General features: G+C 42.2%; 1 protein-coding gene across 1 annotated transcript in view; it reads left to right on the top strand.

The window, feature by feature from the left end:
* Positions 1–24,296, top strand: part of NCOA7 (nuclear receptor coactivator 7) — a 71,373-nt gene that overhangs the window by 27,887 nt on the left and 19,190 nt on the right. The window contains exons 3-8 of the mRNA XM_009880186.1: positions 16,230–16,309; positions 17,163–17,270; positions 18,684–18,785; positions 19,840–19,965; positions 21,856–22,040; positions 23,435–24,296. Of these exons, the coding sequence (XP_009878488.1) occupies positions 16,230–16,309; positions 17,163–17,270; positions 18,684–18,785; positions 19,840–19,965; positions 21,856–22,040; positions 23,435–24,296 (1,463 nt within the window). The remainder of the gene's footprint in view (positions 1–16,229; positions 16,310–17,162; positions 17,271–18,683; positions 18,786–19,839; positions 19,966–21,855; positions 22,041–23,434) is intronic.

Genomic DNA, 24,296 nt, shown 5'->3' on the forward strand with positions numbered 1-24,296 from the left:
TAAGAACGCAGTGAATTTTGTAAAATTATTCACACGAATGTTCCCCCATCCTCTGACGATTTTCAGCTGTTGGGGAACTTCTGAGCTGCTTGTAGTTTGTTCATTTAGGGATTGTTCTTCCATATGCTTACCTTGTCTCTCCCTGGGCTTGTGCAGGTTTCTGTGATATCTTGTGGTACAGAGTGTACAGGTTTGTTCTCATTTGCATGAAGAGCAGTCTTGCACTTGCTGGCTTTGTTTGGTGGTCACTGGTTCTTGTACAAGAAACTGAACAGTCAATCCCTACTCACCATCTGCAAGCCTCCTAGGATTATTTTGTGTGTGTGTGTGTGTGTAAACTTCTCTCTATAAAACACCTCTCTTCCATTATTTCCTTTCCAGGCTGAAGAGCTTCAGCATTCCTTACCTGTAAGCTTTTTCGTGGCTTGCATTGGCCTGTCCTTGTTATCTTTCTCTGAACCTCCAGGACCAAGGATGCTGGGACAGGGGATGTCTTTGCTCTTAACTCAGAGTCTCTGACTTGATTTACTGTGAGCTCTGTTTAGCACAGCTCAGGGAGAAAGCAAATTTTGAGGGACTAGAGGGAGTTGTGAGAGACTCCTTGAGTTATAAGTGTTCTTAAGGGGAAAAAAACCCAGAGCGTTATCCTAAATTACTTGTGTAAGTAATTGAAATATCATAGCAAGGAGTTTTGGCAGGCTGTGCAGGCTAGGAGATGGAGATAAACAAGTGGAGGTTAGAAATCAGGCATACCTTTTTAACAGTGGCAGTAATTATTGAGGCAGAAAATTAAAAGGGTTACAGTGGAATCTCTGTCAGGGGACAAAATACCAGGATTTGATGTTTTCTAAAAGTTACATTCTACTATAGGAGTTACTCAAAGTACGATTTAAGATAGTGATGTCTTGTGATCTGTTCCGCAGAGGTCAGACTAGGGAATGGCACAACAGCTAAAACTGGTTTCACCGCTGAAAGAACCATATGCATTTCCAAGGGCGGTCTGTTTTCCCAGGGCCTGAATTTTCAGGAAAAGTGAGCATTTACATTCTTCATTATATTTAAATACAGATTAAATCTCTGAAAAGTTGCCCCCGGAGGAAGGGAGGAAAGCTGTGGAGCAATTGGTCATACAACACACGGCGAGGCTGTGGCAGGTCTATGTGTGCAGGAGGAGAAAGGGAAGTGTGTCAGGAGAATTAATGAAGAGAGTTGTCATATTTCTGCCGGGGATAATGAAGGGAGATAATGTCTGTGTGGTTAGCAAGTCCTTCACTTCCAAACACGATGAGCCAGTTGATCCTGGGTTAGTCTGAACTTTCCCAGTCGTGCCAGCTGCCTGGTGGGTCTTGCACTTGCTAAGCGCAGGCGCCCTGTGAAGTTACTCTTGAGTGCCTGCAAGGGATGTGCAGCCCGTGTGAGGTGATATTGGTAGCATTTCGTGTCCTGGGGAAAAGGGTTAGACTCTATTACAGGTTTTTCTCTTCAACATCTCCTGGGAGGGCTGTCAACCGGGCAGAGTAGATCCTTTGCCTCTTCCCCCACCCAGCTTTCCAGGACCCGTGCTCTGGGTGCTGGCAAAGCAGTCTTCTGCAGCACCCAGGTTTATCAGCGCTGTAGTCTCTCTCCCCTGCCTACTGACTCTCTGTAGCTCTCTGCAGAGCTCTGCCCACAGGGAAGAGGCAGAATATCCTTTTTGTAGTTTCAGACATGAGGTTTACATTTGCAAGATTTTTATGTCTTTAAGGCAGGAATATTCATAAGCCAAGTACATAAGGAGCATGAGATAGTGCATTTGAGATCATATTGCAAATCTTTTGGTCTCCAAGCAGAGGTGTGATGGAGTCACTCTCGGGGAGTCTGCATAACTCAAGCCTGGTATCCTGAAGGCAGGCTTTTAATTTCTCTTCTTCAACAAGTTCCCATATTGTGCTTGAAATACTCTGTTGGAAGGTAACCTAAGTGCTCTGAAAAGCAGAACTCCTTTCAACCTGCATTTAAATAACAACAAGAAGTTAAGCGAGATCTTTTTAAATTTGTAACACTCTTGCTCCCAGCTTTTCACACTAAAGTTTCCTCATGTCTTGTCACCTTGTTGTGATGTCTGTGATGTGACTAGTCAGGTTGCGCTTGGGGTCAGTAGTGTGTATAAACTGAGTTGCTCTTTTTTTATGGCTCCTGAGGATCTGTGTGATGAGGTGCTGGCAGTCAGCAACACATCAGATGCTGATGTCACGTCTGTACACAAAAATACGGCATGTGTCCTGTATCTTTAGAGTCTTTTCGTCTATATTTTTTTCGTCTATATTTTTAATCTGTGACCTTGTAATCACCAACCAATAGACAACGCAGTACAGCATGTGATTTGAAGAGACGTTGTCCTGGTCAACTTACATGTCCTAGCTTTCCTAGGCAAGCTGTTTGTGTGTTTAAGCAGCAAAATGAATGAAGGAAAATAGCATGTAGTGTAGTGTTAACAGTTTTCTAAAATGCGTGTGTCTTCTTTTGTGATGCGTAAGTATTCCTTCCCTCAGCCCTGTTCTGTTGACAGGCTGATTTTCCTCGTCTTTGAGTCCTGGATATAGTGGATAGTCAGAAATTTTATGGTCGTACTTTTGTGATAGATGCATTCAGGTGGTGACACTTACCTGAATGGGATCACAGTTAATGCTTTCTGTCAGTTCCCAGAAAGACCAGTGGGCAGCTTCCTGTCTACCCACGTCCTAAATGCTCCTGAAACTTACTTACACCCAAAGTGAGCAAAAATTCACTGAGCCGTCTTTTTCTGCATCCCCTCATCTGTTGACATAATCACTGACCCTTTTTGCCTCCGCCTTTGTACAAGAAACCTGGAATGAACTCTCATTGTCAGCCTATTCTTCCCAGGGTGTGCTTTCTGAAATAGTTTAAGCCAATCTAAGGTGTCCACACTGCTACTAAAAGAGGGGTTGGTACTGGGACCCGTGCTGTTCAACATCTTTGTTGCGGACATGGACGTGAGGATTGAGTGCACCCTCAGCAAGTTTGCCAATGATGCCAAGCTGTTTGGAGAGGCAGACACACTGGAGGGGAGGGATGCCATCCAGAGAGACCTGGACAGGCCAAAGAGGTGGGTCATGAAGTTCAGCAAGGCCAAGTGCAAGGTCTTGCATCTGGGTTGGGGCAATTCCAAGCACAAATACAGGCTCAGCAGGGAGTGGCTGGAGAGCAGCCCTGAGGAGAAGGACCTGGGTGTGCTGATTGACCAGAAGCTCAACATGAGCCAGCAACGTGCAATCGCAGCCCAGAAGGCCAACCATGTCCTGGGCTGCATCAGAAGTGTGTCCAGCAGGTCACTGCCTCTCTACTCCACTCTTGTGAGACCCCACCTGGAGTATTGTGTCCAGCTCTGGAGCCCCCAACATAACTAGGACATGGACCTGTTGGAGTGTGTCCAGAGGAGGGCCATGAGGATGATCCAAGCACCTCTCCTATGAGGAGAGGCTGAGAGAGCTGGGGCTGTTCAGCCTGGAGAAGAGAAGGCTCCGGGGAGATCTTATTGCGGCCTTCCAGTACCTAAAGGGGGCCTACAGGAGAGCTGGGGAAGGACTTTTTACTAGGGCATGTAGTGACAGGACGAGGGGGAATGGCAGAGAGGTTGCTGAGGCCCCATCCCTGGAGGTGTTCAAGGTCAGGCTAGACGTGGCCTTGGGCAGCCTGGTCTAGTGGGAGGTGTCCCTGCCTATGGCAGAGGGGTTGGAACTCGATGATCTTCAAGGTCCTTTCCAACCTAAACCCTTCTATGATTTTGTGTACTGCACATCCTCCTCCTGAGCCCAGCTGGGTGGTCTCTCCCAGCCTTCGGCTGTCACCAGCCCAGAGAGTTAGGAGCTGCTTTCCCTAGGCTGGTATCTAGTGACCTCAGCCAGTGCAGGGCTGGTGGCAGGAACACGTGTGGGAAGAAGATTGGTATATTTGCCCTTTTAGGCAACAGCTTCATCGTAGGTTGGTTTAAGCTGCTTATGGAGCTGTGCCCAAATCCAGCACTGCTCTAGAGGGATTAATGTTGGGTCTTTTTTCAGGGGGAGCTGCACAGGGTCATGTGCATTAAGGCCAAAGTAAATTCGTCGAAGAAATTAGTTAAATGTGTGAAAGACTTGATTTTTAAGCATTGTTTAGTCTGAAAAGTATATTTGGTGTTTTTTTCTGAAAACAACCAAAAAACAAACCCCAAACCACAAAAAATTTGCAGTTTGAATTATATGTTGGGGATTTTTACTGTTTCCTAATGGAAGTCTTTGCTGCTTCTCATTCCCACCATTTTGTTTCTTAACTTAACTTGAATGAACTCCATCCAGCAGAGGCCTGAGAAAGGCAGTGTGAAAACTTTCCTTTCTGTACCTGGATTTTCATCAGTAACTGAAAACAGGATATAGAATTTGCATAAGAATTGGGTTCCTGACCACACAGTTAGATACCAAGTGTCTGAGAAGCTTGTCCGGGCAAGTGACAGAAAATAAGAACGCCTTTTTCTATCTGATCTAAGGATATGTGTGGCTTTCTTCTTGCAGTTCCCAGTAACACAGCATATTTCTGTAATGTGTTCAAAGTTTGACATACTTCAACTTTGCTGTGATCTGGTTTATGAGTTGATAGCCCAAATATCTGCATGGAGTATACATCTGCAGATGACCAACTCAGCCAGAAAAGCTCTTTCATGTGCAGTGGAGCGTAGGGGAAAATGCTATCCAAGGGAGCACTTACCAGGTACCTTATTACTGTCTTTATCAAATTGAAAATGTAGAGGGTTTCCCCCCTGATTTTAAAGAAAACCAGGGAAAGTAATTTGTTCTTTTTTTTTTTTTCCATGTAATTCCCCTTAGTATTTTTTGGGGTATAGACTTCTCTTTTAAGTCCATGGTGACTGTTGCAATGTGGTAGGACAGCTAAGACCCTACTGTCTGATAAATCTGCCAAAGCACAACATTAATTTTGTCTTGCAACTCCATCTGACTTCATCAGTGCGTCCAAGAGGGCCTTTCTTCCTACACAAATACACAAGGAGAGCAGGCTATTTTAGAGGTAGACTGTCAAACACAGGGGTCTTTGGGTGGATTGAATGATCTTGAACTAGACACTGGAAGAAGTGATGCCAGATGGTATGAACAGCTTCTAATCTTGCGTAAAGCCGAACTCTGGATTACATGCTGTGTAATTACTTCCCTGATAGCTGTAGACCTCATGGATGGTGGCTATTTAATCTGCCCTTAGGCAGTAGACAACTGTTGCTTGCAGGAATTCTTTTGTGTGGCTGATAAATGCGGTTCATGAAGTTTTGCTCTGAAGGAGGATAAAGAATTTAGCTGAAGATGTGGCATTTGGCTGCTGACAATGGTTAATCTAAGGTGGTGTTGATGTGAAGTAGGACTTCGGTCTGTTTTGTGGATAGCTCAGGTGAACAGTGTGCTCCCAAGTCTGTCTTACGTAGGCTGTTGGAGGTTGGTGAAATAGCAGTGGGGAGACAGTTGTTAGTGATAAATGAAAAGTGGGTCAGGAAGAGTCCACAGTTTTGATGACACCACAAAGTAGTTATCCAGAATGTGTGAGAACAAGCTCCTGTTACAGAAATTGTGATCACTTCCTATTGTTACACACATGTCAGTATTTCACTGTGACTATTCGGGGCCAGAATAAATACATGGTTACAAGTACTTCTACAGTAAGTATAGTTAGATCATGTATGCAAAATGCAGGAGAGCACTTACAAATATTTTCCTATCTGAAATTTTCCTAATCTGAAGTAGACTTCCTTTTGAATATCACACTTAAAGCTGTGTGTAACAAGATCTCCTTTTGTTTCACCACAGCTTTGTCTATACACAGGAGTGTGCAGAAGGACACCTGGCTGTGGGATGGAAGGCTAAAATTATCACACATCTTTGTATCCAGACAGCATCAGTGGGAACTAAAAACAACCTTCAGAAAAAGAATTGTGATAACGTATATCATACATAGGACTGATAATGAAAAGAGAAAACAATTAATTGTCCTGTTTGAAAGGAAAGAATAGTTAGGACCTGGATCTACCACCCAGCTGCTTCAGCTGTGATGGGGCTGTTTGTTTTCTTTTCAGAGACTCCCACCCTTCCTCATTCCCATCCCCTTACTCTCCCCCTGCCCTGTCCCTCCTTTCGCTCTCTCATCCTCACTGGTGATGCCAAGCTTGGTTAAATGCCACCTTGCCGTGGGAGGATTAGGCAGGTTGGAATGGGGTGAGGTTAGTGTAGGATGAGCAGAAGCTAAAGCTAGCAAACCATTTACTGTTTTAAAGCATAATCCAAAAAATTAAGCTTCCCAGAAGTGAGGAACTGAAATCTTGTTTTTATACAATAACATGGACAGATTCAAATTACACGCTGTTGCATTTTGAAATAGTGTTGCTCAGGCTAAAACCTCACATATGAATGTGGTTCATGTTGAAGGAGCACTCTATAAAATGTATGAAAAAGTAATAGGAGCAAGATGAATTCTGCTGTTAGGACGTATGACTTGTAATGCAGTAATGCTTATATTACCAGTCTATTCATGGTACTATAGGACCTGCTTGTATCTTGGATGTTCTCTGCTATAGTAACAGTCATAATTTCTTAGAGATAGTAATTGTGTATAATTCCTTATAGAGACTAAACTGGTCAAGCTCCACTTGAAAACTACTGAGGGCTTCCTTCCCTCTTACACCTGTTACTCTTCCTTACTGCTCTCTTGTCAACCAACTTACTTGTTGCTAAAACTTACTGATTTTATGCCATCTGAATCTTTCTGGTTGCCCCTCTCAGTCTTTAATAAATAAGTTTCATATGTCTAAAATTATTTTCTTTTTAAAATTTCTTCCTTAAAGTGGCCCAGGCTAGATTTAGACTATGTCCATATGTCTGGTGACTTTAGTTTTCTTAGGCAATAGTTTCAAAGTGCAGATGAGTGCTATGAAGAGCTTGATGCTCCACAACGTGAATTAAAACCCTGCTGCCACTGAATGGGGACGTCCTGTGCTTCCTCCCCCTGCTCAAAACTACATTTTTTCCCTCCCTCTGAGCTGGCAGTGGCATTTATCTGACCACAAGGTGGGATGAGTCAATTCACTAGACCAACAACAAAAAAAAAAAAAAAAGAGATAATTGATTATTTTTATCAGTTGACTAGTCTCCCTGTGGGATCAGACGAGAGCCAGAGTCCAAGGTAGGAAGAGATGAGAGGAGAGAACAGCTCCTCTTCTCTTAGGAGCTACTAATTTGGCTTATGATGCCATAGCCCTGTGTCTGCCCTGAAGAAGAATTGGATGTGACTGTCACTGCAGAATAGTGTGAGATTGAAGGAATCCAGAGCACAGAAGCTGTGTGTTTCTTTGTGGTCTAACTTTATAAATCTTTTGAAACTGCGGTCCTGGGTATCTTTCTGTAATTGTGCTGCATTACACAAGAATTTTTTTTCTCCAGTTTTCTACAGTTAACAGCTGTTAGTTGTTTGCTCAGTCTCAATATGTATTTCACCCTTGTGTAAGGGGTGTTCGATTGTGTCTGCAAGAACTTTGCTTACAGAAGCATTCCAGTTGCATCACGGGCACTTGGTTAAAAAATTGTATGAATTGTTCCCCAAAATGTGACTAGCAGAAATTAGACTGTTTTTCTTACCTGTTTTCCTTTCGCGTCTTGAAACATGAACCACTCTCTCCTTTGGAGAGATGCTCAGGATAATTACATTTCTGTACATTAAATTCCTTAGGGACATACAAAATTATTTCTTGAAATCTAACCAGCTGTTTACAAACAGTCTTAGTGTGTGTTGCGGTTCTGCCTGAAACCCAAAAGGGAATGTGATCTTTGTTTTGATCCACGGACAGCTGAAGACTATGTTTGCTCATGCAGCCTGTCTATCTCAGAGAGGCTTAGGACACAAAACATTTGCACTGTGTAGGACATTTTCCCCAGCACAAAAGAAAAGCATGTGTAACCAGTTTACTTAAAGGTAAAGAAAGATAGATCATTGCAGCTGGGAGCTATTGTCCTATCCAGCTGATAAATACCTTAACTTGTTCCTAACATATATTTAGCAGCAAAGCCTAATCCTGAAAAGTGTGTTTGTGGTCCCAAAGATCTCTCTGATTTTTCCCCATATATTCACTGCTCTATCAGAAACTTGTTACCTCCCACAATAGTCCTGTCTTGCCTGTTTTTGGCTACAAGGACCCCCCACCCCCTGTCTTCATGTTCTCTCCTTCCTTCTTCACCATGACTCCAAATATTCACATTGGCTGCTTTGGACCTGGAAAAAGGTGGGAGAGCGCTCCCTGAGAGTCACTCATCTCCCTTTTCCCAGCACAAGTTTCACTGGAGCTGGAGGCAGAGGCTGTCCTGCCCATCAGCATCCCCTGTTAGTAGAGGATTGATTGTGCGGTCTCCGTCAACGAGGCACATGCATCTAGAATGGCTTTCTTTACAGGCTTGCTGCGCTTTGGCAAACATCATCATGACCTATTTTTTAAGTACTGGTCTCTACCCGCAGAAGTTTGTCTGTTTTCTGTCTGATAGGAGGTTATCAGTTGATCTGAATCCTTCCTGTGTCTTCAGACAGCACCTAGAATGAGTGCCAGGAACCCCCAACCTCTGCCTTTACTGGACATCCTGTGCGTGACCTCTTGGCTCACAACACTTTGCATCCTCTCCTTTAAACTTCCCTTCTGACCATAGCGTTCAATATAAAGAGTCTTCTAGTCCCCCCTCTTCAGTGCTTCTTTCTGGGTGCCCAGCAACACGTGGCTTCAGCAATACTCTAGTTTCAGTACATTTCAACTGCTGCCCTGTTGTTTTCCAGCTGAGATTTAGAGTTAAAGCACCGGGCTGTTGGCTGTATCTCACTGTCTCTTTACAGTAATGTGTCAAATTTTCCTCTTGACAGGTGGAGTTCATGAACTGCCTCCCTCTAAAATTGAGTGGCGGGGTTTTGTTTTTTGCTTTCCCTTTTCCTAAACCTCAGCAACCTTTTAAACAAGATCTTTCCTCCTCTCAGTTTTCAAGCAGATCCTCGCAAAAGATGCAACAACGCTTGAATGCAGCAGCACATGTCTTGCCATCTTAAACACGAGAGTTGCTTAGCTGCCTGGAGCTGGGCACTCTTGGTGAGCGCTCATCACCCCTGTGCTGTCCCTGCGGGACTTGTCTCTCCTGCTCTGCCTCCACCTCGTTCAAGTGCCATCGATGCTGCCCTGGACAGTGTCTCCTTGCAAGGCTTCTGGGTGGGAGGAACCCTGCTGTAGGGAGACCCTTCGCCCATGCTCAGCTGGAGGGCTTTCTGTGCATGCAGGTCCCTCTGTGTGTCCCATTGTCCATGTGTCTGTGTGTCCCCATTGCCTAAGTGTGGGTGCTGTCTGTCCTCCAGCCCTGTGCACAGCTGCAGGGGAAGGATGGCAACAGATCATCTGTTGCTTTGGCTGTGATGGGAAAGGGTCACTTCACGTTTTTGTGCGGCATATCCAGGTGGTAATAAACTGTTAAACATGTAACATGTAGCATTGCTTTGTGCCTCTACAAAGGAGCTAAAGCCGTGTTTTGGGGAGGGAGGAGTAAATAAAGAAGGAATTTAAGTTCCTTGAAAGTACTTGCAGGTTTTCATGTAGAAGCTGCAGTATATGAATATTGCATGAGTATCAATAGCCAAATTCTTATTTAAATGTGCCTTAAAATACCTCCTCCACTCATAGCAGAAGGAAGCTACTACCTTTTTTATATCATTTCTTTGAACTGCTTGTCATCTTTGTTGGGCTCTGTGTTTTCTGGTGATTTCTTTATATCTTTGAAAGACTTGCCTAGAAAATAACTCGTGGACAATCACAGCCAACTTTTATTGACAACAGTTGTTCAAAGCATAGATAATTCAGTCATGTGCCTGGATTTGTATTGATCAGGGAATTTCTATTCTCCTATGGCAGAAGTTTCACTAATGAAGGAACATAAGTATGGTTGTGATGGGTGACAGCTGCCTTTTTGTTTCAGGCTACTTCAGCAGTATAGAAGGAGGAAGCCAAATAATAATATAATTCAGTAGTTATGCAGAAATAAAGGTGAGGGTTTGGCAGGAGGCTGTGGGAAAAGTGGGAAGCGGAACAGAAAAAGACACCTGAGATGGCGGGATGTTGTAGTGTTCTTTTGTTTGGTTTTGTAATTTTTTCTTCTCTGTTATCATGGTAGCAGTCCACTACCCAAATCTGAGCAGGGAATGTTTTTGTCTAACTTCCTATTCCTCAGGGAGATAGGTCTGATCAGATGGCCAAAAAGCCTTTTTATGGATGTGCGCTCCAGCTGCTGCAGCTGGCTAAAGGAAGGAGTGGGGCTGGGATAATGTCTCTTCCTAGAAGGCTGCTGCAGTCTCTGGGAAGTGCTGGAATGTCAGAGTGGGTGGAAGATGTCCCAAAACAGGGATCTGGCCTCTGTGGTGTTGGGGTCACCCGCGCTTGACAGGAACTGAAAGACAGACTTATTTAAAAGTGATAGTTTTAATGTCAACGCTGCACAGTTCACTTTGAGAGCCATGAGAAGAGCCAGTAAGGTGCTTGTGGAGATACCATTAAGTCATCCTACACACAAATCTGCACATAACAGTATTGCTGAAAGTTATTAAAATTTGAGTCCAGAAAGTAGAAATGAGAAAAAATTGTTCGGATAAACTCATTTGCCTTGTCCTTCCTCTGATACCAGCCCAAGCAGGACTTTCATATTCTTGAGGTCTCTGTGTCTCTTTAGAGTGGCTTAAGTGATACTTATTGTACTCCATCTCTGTCAAGATAGTTGGTATCAGGCCTCATTTGCTGATAAGGGAACTATCCCAGGAAGCCTTGTTTGCTTAATTTCTTATCAGTACTCTAATTAGGTTACTCCAAGTGATAACTGTTCTCCTCTGAGTTTATTGCATTTCAGATTCTTACAAGCTGCCTTCAGATTTTCGCTCCTTGGTCCCGGTGCTTCGCTAGACTGTAATAATACATTTTTATTTCTCTAACAGTTCTGTCATAGAGATGTAGGACGGCAATGTCCTAAAACAGCAGTGAAGTACTCAGCAATGTGGAAAAATATGACTAGTATCTTACAGTTTTAAGGAAACCCTCGTTATGTCATTGCACAAATTAATGGGGTTTTTCGCATCTTAAAATTTGCATGTGGTTTTCCTTCCTCCATCTCAAAAAGGATATAGTAGGAGAAGAAAAATTAACGAGAAGGACAGCCTGTGCAGTCAGACAAATTGGAAAGAGTCTAAAATATGCTAGTATTAGTCAACCTGAAAAAGTGAAATAACTAACAGAAGATGTTGGAAATTGGTGACGTCCTGAAAGGTATGCGTAAGGTGAATAACAACTATGGATTTGTTCACCCTTAAAATAACATTAATTAGGATGCTCAGTGAAATCAATCAAGTATAAAGTACAAGAAAGGAAGCACTATTTTATGTAGCACATCATAGTATTGTGGGGATCATTGGCATAGACTGGTGTGGAGGTCTTGAAAGGGACTGCACGGTTCAGTCGATGCTGCTCCTCTACTGTGGGAAATCCATGATTTCTAGAATCCAAAGGGGCTAGGCTAGTCAGGGGAAAGATTTCTGTATTTACATGCTGCCTAAGTGTTTGGTAAGACAGAGATTAATGAGTAAAATGGACTTTTGCTCCAAGTATGCCATTGCCTTTATTCTGTCAGGCTACTGAGTTTGTTTACCTAGTGTGGGAAGTGGTCAGTCCTTTGGCCCCTTATTTATTTCAGCTTTCCTGCTACCATTACCAGACCTCAGCCAAACTCATGGCTCGGGAACTGTCAGGCAGGTTCAGCTGTCACTGCCAGCACTGCGAAACCTCACACTGATTTCAGCCGGCAGTAGGTTATGCTGTAGCATTGGTGGCGATGGTATTGTCTTGCAGTGGCACGTCGTATGTCAGTGGGAGCAGCCCAGGATTTGGTTAATGCTTCTTGACCTATTCTATCTACTTACATAGCTATTTCCATAGAGGTGCAATTCTCCTACCATGCGTCAAGGTCTTTTGGATGATAAACTGATTGACCTCTTTGTCATGCTCCTTCAATAATTGCTTTCCAAATTATTCCGAGGTAGTTCTTTTTTGTAAGGTTTCCCATAGCATTGCAAAATGAAATATGAGCAGTCTGCTAGGAAACTGAGTTAGGTGTAAATATATCAGTAAGGGCAGAAAAATTTCTCTTCTAGACCTATCCGTTTTCAATAGGCCTGTAATTTCTTGCCTGTTCTCACTTGGCATTCTTCTTCTTATTGCTCATTACTTTTACTATTTTTACCTAATTCTTACTTTACATGTTTCCTGAAATGACAGAGAGGTTCAGTCCACCCACTCTGCCCTTTTCCAAAAAATGCAGTGTGATCAAATTTGCATTAACACCTAGTCAGTTCTCATGGTTGTACAATCCCATCTTCAGTGTACATGCAGTGCAGGAAAACTTGGGAGGTGGAACTGTGAGTTACTTCACCACTAAGCAAATGTCCAAGTTCAAAAAGTAGCCAGTGGCATTTATTTTAAAGCCTGTGGAGAGGTGCAGTTTCCATCTAGTTCTGTCTGAAATAAATGTGGCTACCGAGGACTCCATCACGCCTGCTTGTGCTCTGGGTGCCTTTGGGACTACTACTAGAGCTAACTGCCTTCAGATCATGTCAGAAAACATTTGGCTTCCTGAAAGGGAAATGAGAGAGGATAAGGGAACTGGAGAAATAGTATGTTTTTCTTGCTTTGCCAGGCTTTCTACCCCCTCTGCTGTAACCGTTCATGTAGAGCATAATTTGTGAGCTTGGCCTCGCTACTTGTACAGTAAGTAGCCTTAGCAGTACTTGTCAGATTTAATGGATTCATTGGAGTTCTTTCCTCTGAAGGTATGATATTTTTTTTTTTTAAATTTACTATTTTAAATCTTTATATGCACAATTAAAAACGTAGACTAGTTAAGACTTTGTGCTATTTGAAGTGATACGATGTGGTTTGGAATTGCTAAAGCCTTCCGAGTAGTTAAATTTAGCGTAAAGATGGTGTTCAGAACCCCTTGCTGGTGGGACATCAAAAAAAAAAAAAAAAAAAAAAGAATTAACCATAATATTAGCTAAGTGGTGGTGGAGAATAAAGTATCCAAACAAGAAGTGTCTAACAGGTAGGTTCACAGACTGTGAGTGCTTCTTTTAGCCTGTAGCTAAACAGGCTATATAACATATATACTTGCACATAGATGTGAAAGAAAGGCAAGCCATCTAATTGTTGAGCTTATTTAGGATTTATTAACCTTTACTGGCAAGAAAAGGACTGTATTATGTTTAATCTAAACTTGGCTTGTCTTTTGAACTTTCTCTGTTTTACGTATCTGTACCGTTTTGGGTTTTCCACTATGTGTGAGTATCTAGCTCACTTTTCTGTATTGCACCACAGTTGTGTTGGGGACCCTACTAAAGAAACAGACCCACAGTCCTATCAGCCAAAAACCAGAGCATATTATTTGTCTCCTTGCAACACGGTATTTCAGGTTATAACTTTTCACTGGATAGTGTTTTTTAATCTCCAAACTTTGTGGCCCATGGGATTAGGAGAATCTGAAAAATACAGTGTATTTTACAGGGTGAGAGAGGGGAGCATCCGCTGCCAGGTACGAAGCTGTAGAGGAGAAAGTTGTCTGTACTGCTAGAGTATTTTGTGGTTGCTGTCATGGTCAGCTCTCAGTCACCATCCCACCTTCCAAAGACAATGCATTGGAATGACAATGTTTAGCTAATTCCAAACACCATGAGCTCTGCAGAGAAACCGCTTTTAATTGCGTATTGTTACTCCTCCCATCCACACACAGATGTAAACTTTTTCACATTCAGCAGGTGCAAAATCTCTCCCTCCCTCTCTCCCTCTCTCTCTCCCCCCTCATATTTCTGGGCTAATTATTTTTATTCTTCCCCCACCCAAAAGTCTTAGTGGTACATGTCTCGTTAGTATGAAATAATTGCTCTTAACTGTTTCCTACTTCACGTGCTGTTTCTGAGCTAAGCAACAGTTCATGTATGTGGAAACTTGTCTAATTCTTCCAGCTAGGCTCAGTGATTTACTAGAAGATGAAGTCTGCCTATAAACCTTTCTTGTCTCTCTCCAGTGACAGGTCCCAGGCAGCTTAGCTGGTTTGCCTGCGTGACTGTGATATGTAGTTCTCGTGATCCTGGAGTAATCAAAGTGGTATCTCCTCAGTAGTACAAAATAGTGTGAACTCACTCATTGTCAGTTGGGGTAGTTTATTCAAGCAGGATTGTGTCCATATAGGCAATTGTACATAAATAATGGATTAAGGAAACATCTGCTATTTGCCACTGTTTTGTCTGTCATATTGGAATTGTGTTTCTGATGGTTTAATACTGTGCCCCGCTAATGTTGTCATTACCTGCTTTTCCATCCATCACTATAAACTGCTTTGACTTTGATCAGAGGAAGATGGTGTGACAATGGTGGAAATAAAAATGGTCAGAAAAAGGCAGCAAGAATTCTCATTTTAAAAGTTTTACTGTATGTCTCCAGTCTTGGAGGTGATATGTCTGAGGTCATTGAGTGATGCTCTGCTCCAAAAATGCTATCAGGGAAAAGTCAGCATTGTCCTGGTGTTCCTACCTCTGTCCTTCACGGCCCATGTAGTATCCACATGTACTTAAATTGTACGTGTTTAGTCCCTGCGTGCTTTCTTCCTCTATTACATTGTGGGGAAAATGTGTTTGCTGTGTGTTGCATGGCTAACCTTGGCGCTTCTCACGACTGCATCCCTGGCAGGCGGTGGGTGAGGTACCCCTGCAGTAATGCCTGGATATATGTTCAGCTGCGTGCACCAGGCTGGGCTCTTGTGAGCCTCTGTTGACTGAAGGAGACGGTCTCTGACCGTGTAGCCTCTGGAAGACGCTGAGGCAGTCCCCAGCATTAATCTCGCTGTGGAAGCGGGTTGGCAGAAGGGTCAGATGCAGCATGCTTCTGAGCCGCTCCTTTCTTCTTGTGTACATTACAGTGGGCCAGGCGCCCCACACCCTTCTTTTTACTATCCGCCTCTTGCTGTCTGGAAATAGCAAAGGTTGCAGCAAAGCCTGAATGCAAGCCAGAAACCCTGCGCTGCCATTCCCCGTCCTTTCCTCCCTGATCTCCTTCCGGAGCTGCCAGCTTGGACCCCGGGAACAGTTGCCCCAGGAAGGCAGCGTCTCCCCACTCCTGGCCCTGGCAGCTGGTTTTGCCGGTCCCAGCCCTGCCTTGACTTCTCGCCTTTCTCCATCTCGGCCGGGCTGCAGCACCCTGCTGGAGGCGGCAGGACCTTTCTGACGGGTCGGGGGCGAGCAGGCTGGGCGAGGAGGGCAGCCATGCTCAGCCCCTCCACGTCCCGGCCCCGCTCCTGGAGCTGGGGCTGCGTGCCACCCTCGTCCCCCCCAGGTATGTGGGTCTGGGCTCGGGGTGCAGAGAGTGAGCCCTCGGGGCCAGTGTCGATTTCAGGGAGCTGGGGTTGGCTGGGCAGCAGGCGTCTTCCCTGATCCTCAGCTTCACTTGCCTTCTGCTGTGGTAAGAATTGGAAATAGCTACCCTGCCCACGCTCCTGAGAGCTCACGTGTGCCTTTTGGGACTTGCTAGGGCTTCTGCAGGTGCAATAAGCTTTGCGTACTGTAGCTTTATGCTTTCTAATACTTGACTGTATACTGTATGCTTGTATGCTTCGCAGGACTCTCAGCGTACTTTTACCTTCACAGTTTAAAATAGCATTTAAATACGATGTACTGGAGGTGAAGTGGCAATTAACCAGTATTTGTTGTGGTCGTACTGATGCGATATCAGTGCGTACATTCATCTACTGGTTTCTGCCTCAGCTTTGACAGCAGCTCATCACACAAAGTTCTTGTATCCAGCAGCTGAATTGTGTAGGAAGACACAGAAGAACATGGGAGCAGCTCTGTATTGATACAGTATCACATATATATTACTCTTGCAGAGTTCCTGGATGATTACTAAACCTTCTGTACTTGATGAAGCTTTACTTGCCTTGCAATGCAATTTTAAGGCCTAATAGATGTTTTTGATGTGCCCTCTTGTTCCTGTTCACAGCTGCAATTTGCACATAGTGTAGATATCTTTCAAAATATGTTGATAGGGAAACATCTTGAAAGTCAATTACTTGAGTCCTTTTTTTTTTTTCCCTCTGTAGATGACAATCAAAACAAAACCAATGAAAAGAAAGAGAAAAAAATGGTTTCTCAGAAACCCCATGGTACCATAGAATATACTGTAAGTATTGGTGTGTGCTTTGTTCATGTCTGCTATTTGCAAGTTGTTGAGGTTGAGAGGGAGCCCGTGGCACAAAACTGAAAACACTATGTGAATGCTGACTGCAATTTGTAGCTTTCTCAATAGGGATTGCTCCAGATATCATTGTGTGGGAAGAGCTAGGCTCGTGTCCTGAACCACTGTTCAGCCCAGGTCCTCTACCTCTTCTCACAGCCTGCCAGTCCTATTTTTACTTCGGCACCATGGCTCTTTAGTAGAGTAATCAGTTTTGTTATTTTGAAAAATACTTCCATTCCATAGTGTTGCTTAGGTCACAAAGTGGTTGGCCTGTGCTCGGTCCTGAGATGATGTGAGACTTCTTTAAGCTGGAGCGGGGTGGCAGTGTGCTGCTGCGGCAGCTCAGAGAATTGGCTCTGCTCAGAAAGTCTCTGTGTGAGCTAGCCAGGGCACTGAACCCTCCCCTCCATCACACAGAGTGACTGTGGGAGGCAAGTGTCCCAGCTGGGAACAGCACAAATGCCTGATGTGCTGCGACTGCTGAAAGTGTAATGAACTTTGCAGTGTGTGTCGTTTCCCATTTGCCAGGCCAGTTGTAGATAAGGTGATGCTGCTTTAAAGTTTTATGAGAAAAGGAGGGGGACATCTGTAACACCTCTCCATTTCATATACTGAATAGTATGAGAGAATATTTTTTTCTTTTTATTGATATTGGCTTATCACGTAAGCTATTAAACAGAGGGTGTTTTGAGATCATCAGATCTATTCCCTGCAAGTGGTCTGTTAGATGGTTTTAGTTCAGCTGGTGTGCTGAATGTGTTCGCTATGCGATCTTAAGCTTCAATTCTTTCTTCAGGCTGGAAACCAGGACACCATAAACAGCATAGCATTAAAGTTTAACATCACCCCAAACAAGCTTGTGGAGCTCAATAAGCTTTTTACGCAGACGATTGTGCCAGGCCAGGTAAATATTTTATGGGTTTTTTTATACCTGAAACTTGATTATTTGCTATGTATTTAAAAGCTTTTTACTACTTTCGCATATCTTTTAGGTACTTGGATACAAGGATAATGAACAGTAATTTAAATCCCTTAAAGGGGAGCTCACTAAATTGTTACCTGGAGTTTCAGGGGGAGCTTTGTAATTGCCATATCTGACTTCTGTTATTTGTTTGCTGTCACTAAAGCTTAAAGATGACTCTGAAGCTCAAGAGGGTAATGTAGCTAGCTGTTGCAAGAGAGTTGAATTCTTGGGAAGCCTAGATAAATGCTGTATATAATACATTAAAGAATTAGATACAGTAATTGAAATGGCTCTTTGCCATTACATTGGGGATGAGTCAGTCTCCTGTAAGATGAGAAATAAATGGAGATAGACAGTTTTGGGGGGAGTCAAGTAATGGAAATGCAAATGTGAAGGCTACCGCCTGGTTCATGAAGAGCAGATCTCTACTTCTGCTTCACAGACCTGAAGAGATTGAAGTGTCCTGATTTGCAGATAGCAAGACTGAGGCACAAAAAGATGGCATGACTTGCCTGAGAATACCCAGCAGACAACAGCTGGGATAAGCAAAATGGTTTTATTTTTCTGAACATTTTTAATTTAAAGCTAAACTGTGAACATTTGTTTTTAACTTCAGAAGTATTTTTCTTTGATCTGACACTTGCAACAAATGGCTCTGTGTTTTTATTTGGGCTGGAGGTCCAAAGCTGTACTGCAGTTTCAGTACTACTGTACTAAAAATCTGGGATGTTCACTGTGTGTGAATGTGAAAATTCAAACAAAGCATTATATTTTTATATATATATACACATGTGTATTAGTCTATTACGCTTTTAAATGTAGCACATGCTGCTAAAATGGTAGTTCATATAAAGAATATTTTCTTAAATTTGGAGATGCAAGTATGTTTTTGGAAACAGATAACTATAGCGAAGAGGTTTATAAATGTCTACCACTAAAAATCCCCCGTCTTCAACAATGGCCTTCTCTTTGGACCAGAATGTGCTGTTACAAGTTAATGACTGTTAAGAGTTATTTTAGTTACTTATTTTTTAGTTTTGATAGTTGCAAGACAACCTGGGATTGTAACGCTGGGGGGGAAGAAAGGAGGTTCTCATTCTGTGGAAACTGTTTTATTTTCTTGCCTGTGCTGCAATATAAAATGCAGAGCTAGATCCTGTAATTAGTTAGACCTGTGTGTGCTGTGCCATCACCATCTATGAAGAAGGATTCCAGAATAAGTAGTTATTAAGGAGTGCATTGCAATCACAAGTGATCAATATTGGATTGTCTTTCTAGTAGAATGTAGTGTTTATAGTGAGTAACTTTCTAAAGCTTCTGTCTTACTATTTTGACATACATGTTTGTATTTAGATTCTCTTTGTGCCAGAAACAAGTGCCGCGAGGCTGTCTTCTTTCAGTCCTGGTGCTCCCGTTTCTCCATCATCATCAGATGCCGAATACGATAAACTCCCTGTAAGCCAAATATTGGTTGACTGGTCTTACGGTCACAAAATTTCTGATTCTGAAGCTGAGATTCAGGGCTGTGTAAATAGCAGTTTTTTGAGGTTACAGTTCAGACCTTGTGTGTAGTGTTGTTAATATTGAGTGACATTAATTTTAATTTGCTGTACTAAAAAATTACCATCTCTGAAATATTCCAAATTAAGGGAATTCTGTCTGAGTACAGAAACCCAGTACAAGTCAGTTGGGCCAAGAGTCTAATCAAAGGGATTGAAAATGATGTAGTGGATAGTTTTTAAAGAACAGAAAGTTAAAAATGAAGAATTACTTGGTGTTTCACCCTGGAGATTTCTATGCCACTCTGCTGTCCAGAGCCTTCATCCTGCATTGGTATCCTTGAGCACCGAGGCTGTTAGCTTAGTCTGAGCAGTCAGTTTCTTTCTAGTTAAGTGTGTTATGGTGGTACCCATATATAAACTTCTCTTCTATAGATAAGACTGCTGGATTTAATCTTTGTGAAAGGCCTTGGCATAGCTGATATTTCATTTTCCTTAGAAGGGTGATTGACCATGATAATTTTAGATAGTAGTAGAGAGTTTGGCTGTCCACCTGCTGATGCTAAAACAATTAGACATTTCAAATCCATAGCTAATGAAAAGCAAAAGTGGAGAGAAGCCTGGAGTGAATAACTGTGTTTAACCTTGGTCGTAGACTGCTGTGTCACCTGCTTTGGGAATCACAGCAGTGCACTGTGTGTGGTGTGGATGGTGTGGCAGGAGGTGGCAGGACTAGCCCTCTCTTAATGAGAGTACCTCATTGAAATTCTGTTACTGACTTGCCTTGGCTTTTTTTAATTTCTTGCCTTTTATTTGTATTGAGAGTTTTTTAATATTACATAATTTTTCTTCCATAGAGGGTACTGCGTGAAGCATACATACATGGCCACCACTTTTTCTTACTTAAGCAAAAGGAAAATGTTGGTTGAACCTGGTCTTTTAGTTGCCCAAAATCTAAAAGTATATGATTCTGATCATGTTGCTCTGTACTGAACTTTTTCTTCTTTAAGGATGCTGATTTGGCAAGAAAGGCCTTCAAACCAGTTGAGAGAGTCCTGTCCTCAACTTCTGAAGAAGACGAGCCTGTGGTTGTCAAATTTTTAAAAATGAATTGTCGTTACTTCACAGATGGTAAGGTAGGTGAATCCTGACTTTTAGGCATTGTTTGAGATTCTTTAAAAGCAAAATCTGTTTTGATAAGTGAGAGGTGAATACTGGGGGAGTCAAATGTGCACCATGTTTGTAAAAAATGTAAATGTTATGGTAGCTTCATCTACCACTGCTGTGTTTATTGGTACTGTGGTATTATGCTGTATCATTTTGTTCTTCTAATTGTTTAATCTGTTACAATGATTTTTTTATGGAAGAATAGCGCTTCTGTCCTACCTATCTTTATTCCCTTACCATGTCTTCCCATAATTATCTGTGTTAAGAGTGTATTGCTACGTACATAGAAAATGCACTTCAGAGTTATGATATGTCAGGATTAGTTGTTCAGTTCCAGCAAATTGTGCAACAGCTTTATAAAATGAGCACATGCCTACCTGTTTCATTTATGACTTTAAGCTAAATTTTAACTGTTTCCAGAGCAGTGTTTCCAAATATGTCCACGTTGCTTCTGCACTTGCTAATGAATGTCATGCAGACCCTAATAAAAAGACCAATATATTGCATGATACAACCCTTTCTTTTTCGTGCAAGTTTTCTTCCAACATACGTGTTTCCACTGGGACTGCAACCCTAAATTTTACAGCAGCTGTTTTAGAAGCAAAGGCACAAAACTTGGGCATTATTTTAAACCTCTCTTCTTCTCAAGGTTGCAAGACACTGTTGTCTTGAACTGTCTACTTTGATACATGTACTCTTGTTGACTCTGGTTTCAGTTAGATGTCTGCATGTTTGGGTTTTCAAGTTCTCTGGAATTTATAACACTGGAGACGCTAACCATTGTAGTTTAAACCTATTTTTCCCTTAGTCCTTACTTCTGTAAGATGGATGTGTTTACACCCACAGTTCTTGGCTTCTTTTTGCATTGAGTGGATGTAGACTGTATTTAACTACTTTGCAATTTTTTAGTCTGCTATTTTGTAGAAAGTAGTAGAGGGCTACTTGATGTCTTGCATGTAAATTAGGGCAATTGTTGCTTTGTTATGTGATGCCTGCTAGGTGCAGGGGATACAGATTGCCAATTTTATGGCTACGGGACTGAAAAATTTGCAGAGAATCAAAAGTGGGGATTTTAATTCTTTCATCTAAGCACAAACAAGGCATGTGTGCGTGAGTCATACAGGAGAAGCAAATTGGAAATATATATGGACTCTGCTTTATAAAGGAGCAGGCGCGCATGTACTCACTTGCCAGTGCCAAGCCATTAGCTTGGCATGTCCTCAGTTTAAAAAAAAAAAAAAAAAAAAAAAAAACCAAACTGAGCTTGTGGTCATTTACCTGCCTACTTGTTGACCTTCCTTGGCTTGCCTTGCAGATGGCCTTGGATAATTGAAAAATGGTCGGTTGCTTCTAGATCGGGGAGAAGCTGTTTCATATCAGGTCCCTACATATAGAAGCTTTTTGCCGTTACCTCTGGAACAGTAGATCAAGGGGACCTATAATGTAGCTTAGCATAGTAACCTTGACGTTTCCATGAGCAAGACTGCCTTCCAGTGTGCTGGTTGCATATAAATTCATTTATCAAGTGAAGGTGGCTGCATCTAGAATAAATCCACTAATCTATTTTGTCTGAGACTGATTAACAATCTGTAGTTTTAGCTTGTAGCAGGCAGCAGTGAAAGTTCAGATGTTCTTATCAACCAGGAACTTGGGTGTTACTAAGCAGTCTTTTTCTTTGCTTGCCTTACAACATTGTGACTTGATGCAATTGGAAACCAAAATGTTTTGTTAGCAGACGTTGCGTGACGGGGTATAAAGAGGCAGGAGAGAGGTTTTTCTTTTTAGAATAGTAGCTTAGAATCCAATACCAAATAATTGAATTACATGTGATGTGCTAACTCTTCCTTTTCCTATTTTAGGGTGTAGTTGGAGGAGTCATGATAGTAACTCCAAACAATATCATGTTTGACCCACATAAGTCTGATCCTCTGGTAATTGAGAATGGCTGTGAAGAATATGGGCTCATCTGCCCCATGGAGGAGGTTGTCTCAATAGCTCTCTACAATGACATCTCTCACATGAAGATTAAAGACGCATTGCCATCGTAAGGAGTGTTCTTCCCTGAACTTATGTTTACAGATTTTCAGTAAGGGTCATGGAAAAGGAGGTGGGGGGTGGAATGGAAGGGAAGAGTTTGAATGCAGCAGAATAAAACAACTCAGGGGAGGAAAGTGCCAGCAAAGGAATGATTCACTTGTGGTGGTGTTCTGCTTTCTTTTTAGAACACTTCAGCAGCAGTAAAGAGAAATGAGTCATATATGTGAGAACCAAAGTGCAAAGGAGTAATTAAAAGGATTGGTGGCATGCCATGGTTGGGCTCTTGCCCTGACTTGTCTCTAGGGTTATTTCAGTGGAAGTGAAGAGAGTTAGATTTGGACCATTTGTTGTGTTACCAGGACTGTTCTGAGAGGAGTATTTAAAACCTTAACTGCCGTCTTCAGGACTTGCAGAAATACCAGTCTGTGAAATACTTCCACTTCAGAAGCAGAAATGCCTTGAAAGTCACCATATATAATACATAATAGACATTCTGGGGTGGGCTACTTTCATTTATGCGTAGTCTAGGCACTGCTTATATATTTGTTCTAAACAAGGCTTGGTCCTTATAGGCAACACCTGTTTGATCAGTGAAATTCTTCTACTTCCCTCCATTTTCTCATTTCAAGAAAAACTTCCCAGATATTTGTTATTCATTACTTGCTCGTTACTAGAGTGTTTAGTACCTTCTCAGTAACTTTTAAGTGATAAGAAATCGTGTATTCTCATTCACCTCAGACTTTTTAGCAGCAATGAAGAGCTCAAGTTGTATGCTGTTAAGTTTTTAAGAATGTTCCATTTTGAAATGTTCTGTGATTGTCCTGCTGTAAAAAGAAATCTTAGGGGAAGTCTGCATGCAAACAGTACAGTTGATTAATGGAGAAAAATAAAAGGGAAAAAAACACCCAGCTCTCTTGCCTGTTACTGTTTTCCAGTAAACATGTTCAAACAGGGTATGGCTTATCTCTGATTTGCTTTCTTCTCAAAAATACATTTGTACTGACTAGAGAAGCATGGATGGTTGTAGAGGTTGACTCATTGTCAGGTGTGGGAAATATCAATATTAATATGGTATGAATGAAATTCCAGCAGCTAAATACATGTCCTGTGGAACTTCTGATGACTTGCACATTGTTACTACACGTGTACCATTTCTTCACCCATGTGGCATATTCTGCCAAGTGGTTTACTCGTTTTATTTTGGTATTATCCTTTCCGCATTTTTCTCCATTTTCTTTAAAGTCATTTACTTCCACTGATTATGTTTATTTTGGAGAAAGTAATTTTTTCGTTGAATTTCAGAGCTTAAGTTGGTATATGATTTTTTTTTTTCCGTTTTTTTTTTTTCTGTTTCCATTTTGCTTTTAACATCCTATGTACATCCATCATTTTCCCTGACAGTGACATACCAAAGGATCTTTGTCCTCTGTACAGGCCAGGAGAATGGGAAGACCTATCCTCTGAGAAAGATATCAATCCTTTCAGCAAATTCAAATCCCTTAGCAAGGAAAAGAGGCAGCAGAATGGGGATCCATCCATTGCTGTGGGTGCCAAACAGATAAAGCCTTCAGATAAGGAAAAGTCCTCTGATTTTGAAGTTCTTCAGTCATCTGAGAGTACAGGCTCAATCAAGACGAAGTCACTGGAATTTCCCAACAACATCACTGCCACTGAACATTTGGAAAACTTTGCTGCAGATCCATGTGCAAAGGTGCCTTCTGGGGAAAAAAATGCTTCAGACATCAAAACCAAAGAAAAATCCCTTCTGGGAGAAGGAGTGGATGACCTCATAGAGCTGGAAAAGATGTCATCTCATATGGATAAAGGGTTGGACAGGAAAATCTCAGTAATGGAAGGCTTGCTGGCTGACCCCAGGAAGTTGGGGAGAACTAAGCAGCAGGTAACCAAACCCACTACAGAAGTCCAGGAGCACTTGACAGTTGATTCCTTGGAAAAAAAGGACAGTGTTGAACCTAAAGCTGACTTAGACTTAGAGCTGTGTGAAAAACAAGATGTTATTCCAGAAGTAAACAAATGTGTCAGTTCCCCGACAGGTAAGGTGGAGACTGCATTGGACACTAAGAAAGAGCTAGAGAAAGATAAACTTATTGAATTTTACCTCAATAAAGATGGGAATGGGTCTCAGTCGTCTGAAGACTTACACAAGGCTGAAATCCAGAAAGGTGAAAACAATAAAGCAATTGGCATAGACCTTACACTTAGCTGTTCAAAGTCCCAAGCTAATGAAGTCCATACAGTTAAA

This window comes from Charadrius vociferus, unplaced genomic scaffold (genome assembly GCF_000708025.1).
Source record: "Charadrius vociferus isolate BGI_N301 unplaced genomic scaffold, ASM70802v2 scaffold82, whole genome shotgun sequence".
Lineage (NCBI taxonomy): Eukaryota > Metazoa > Chordata > Aves > Charadriiformes > Charadriidae > Charadrius > Charadrius vociferus.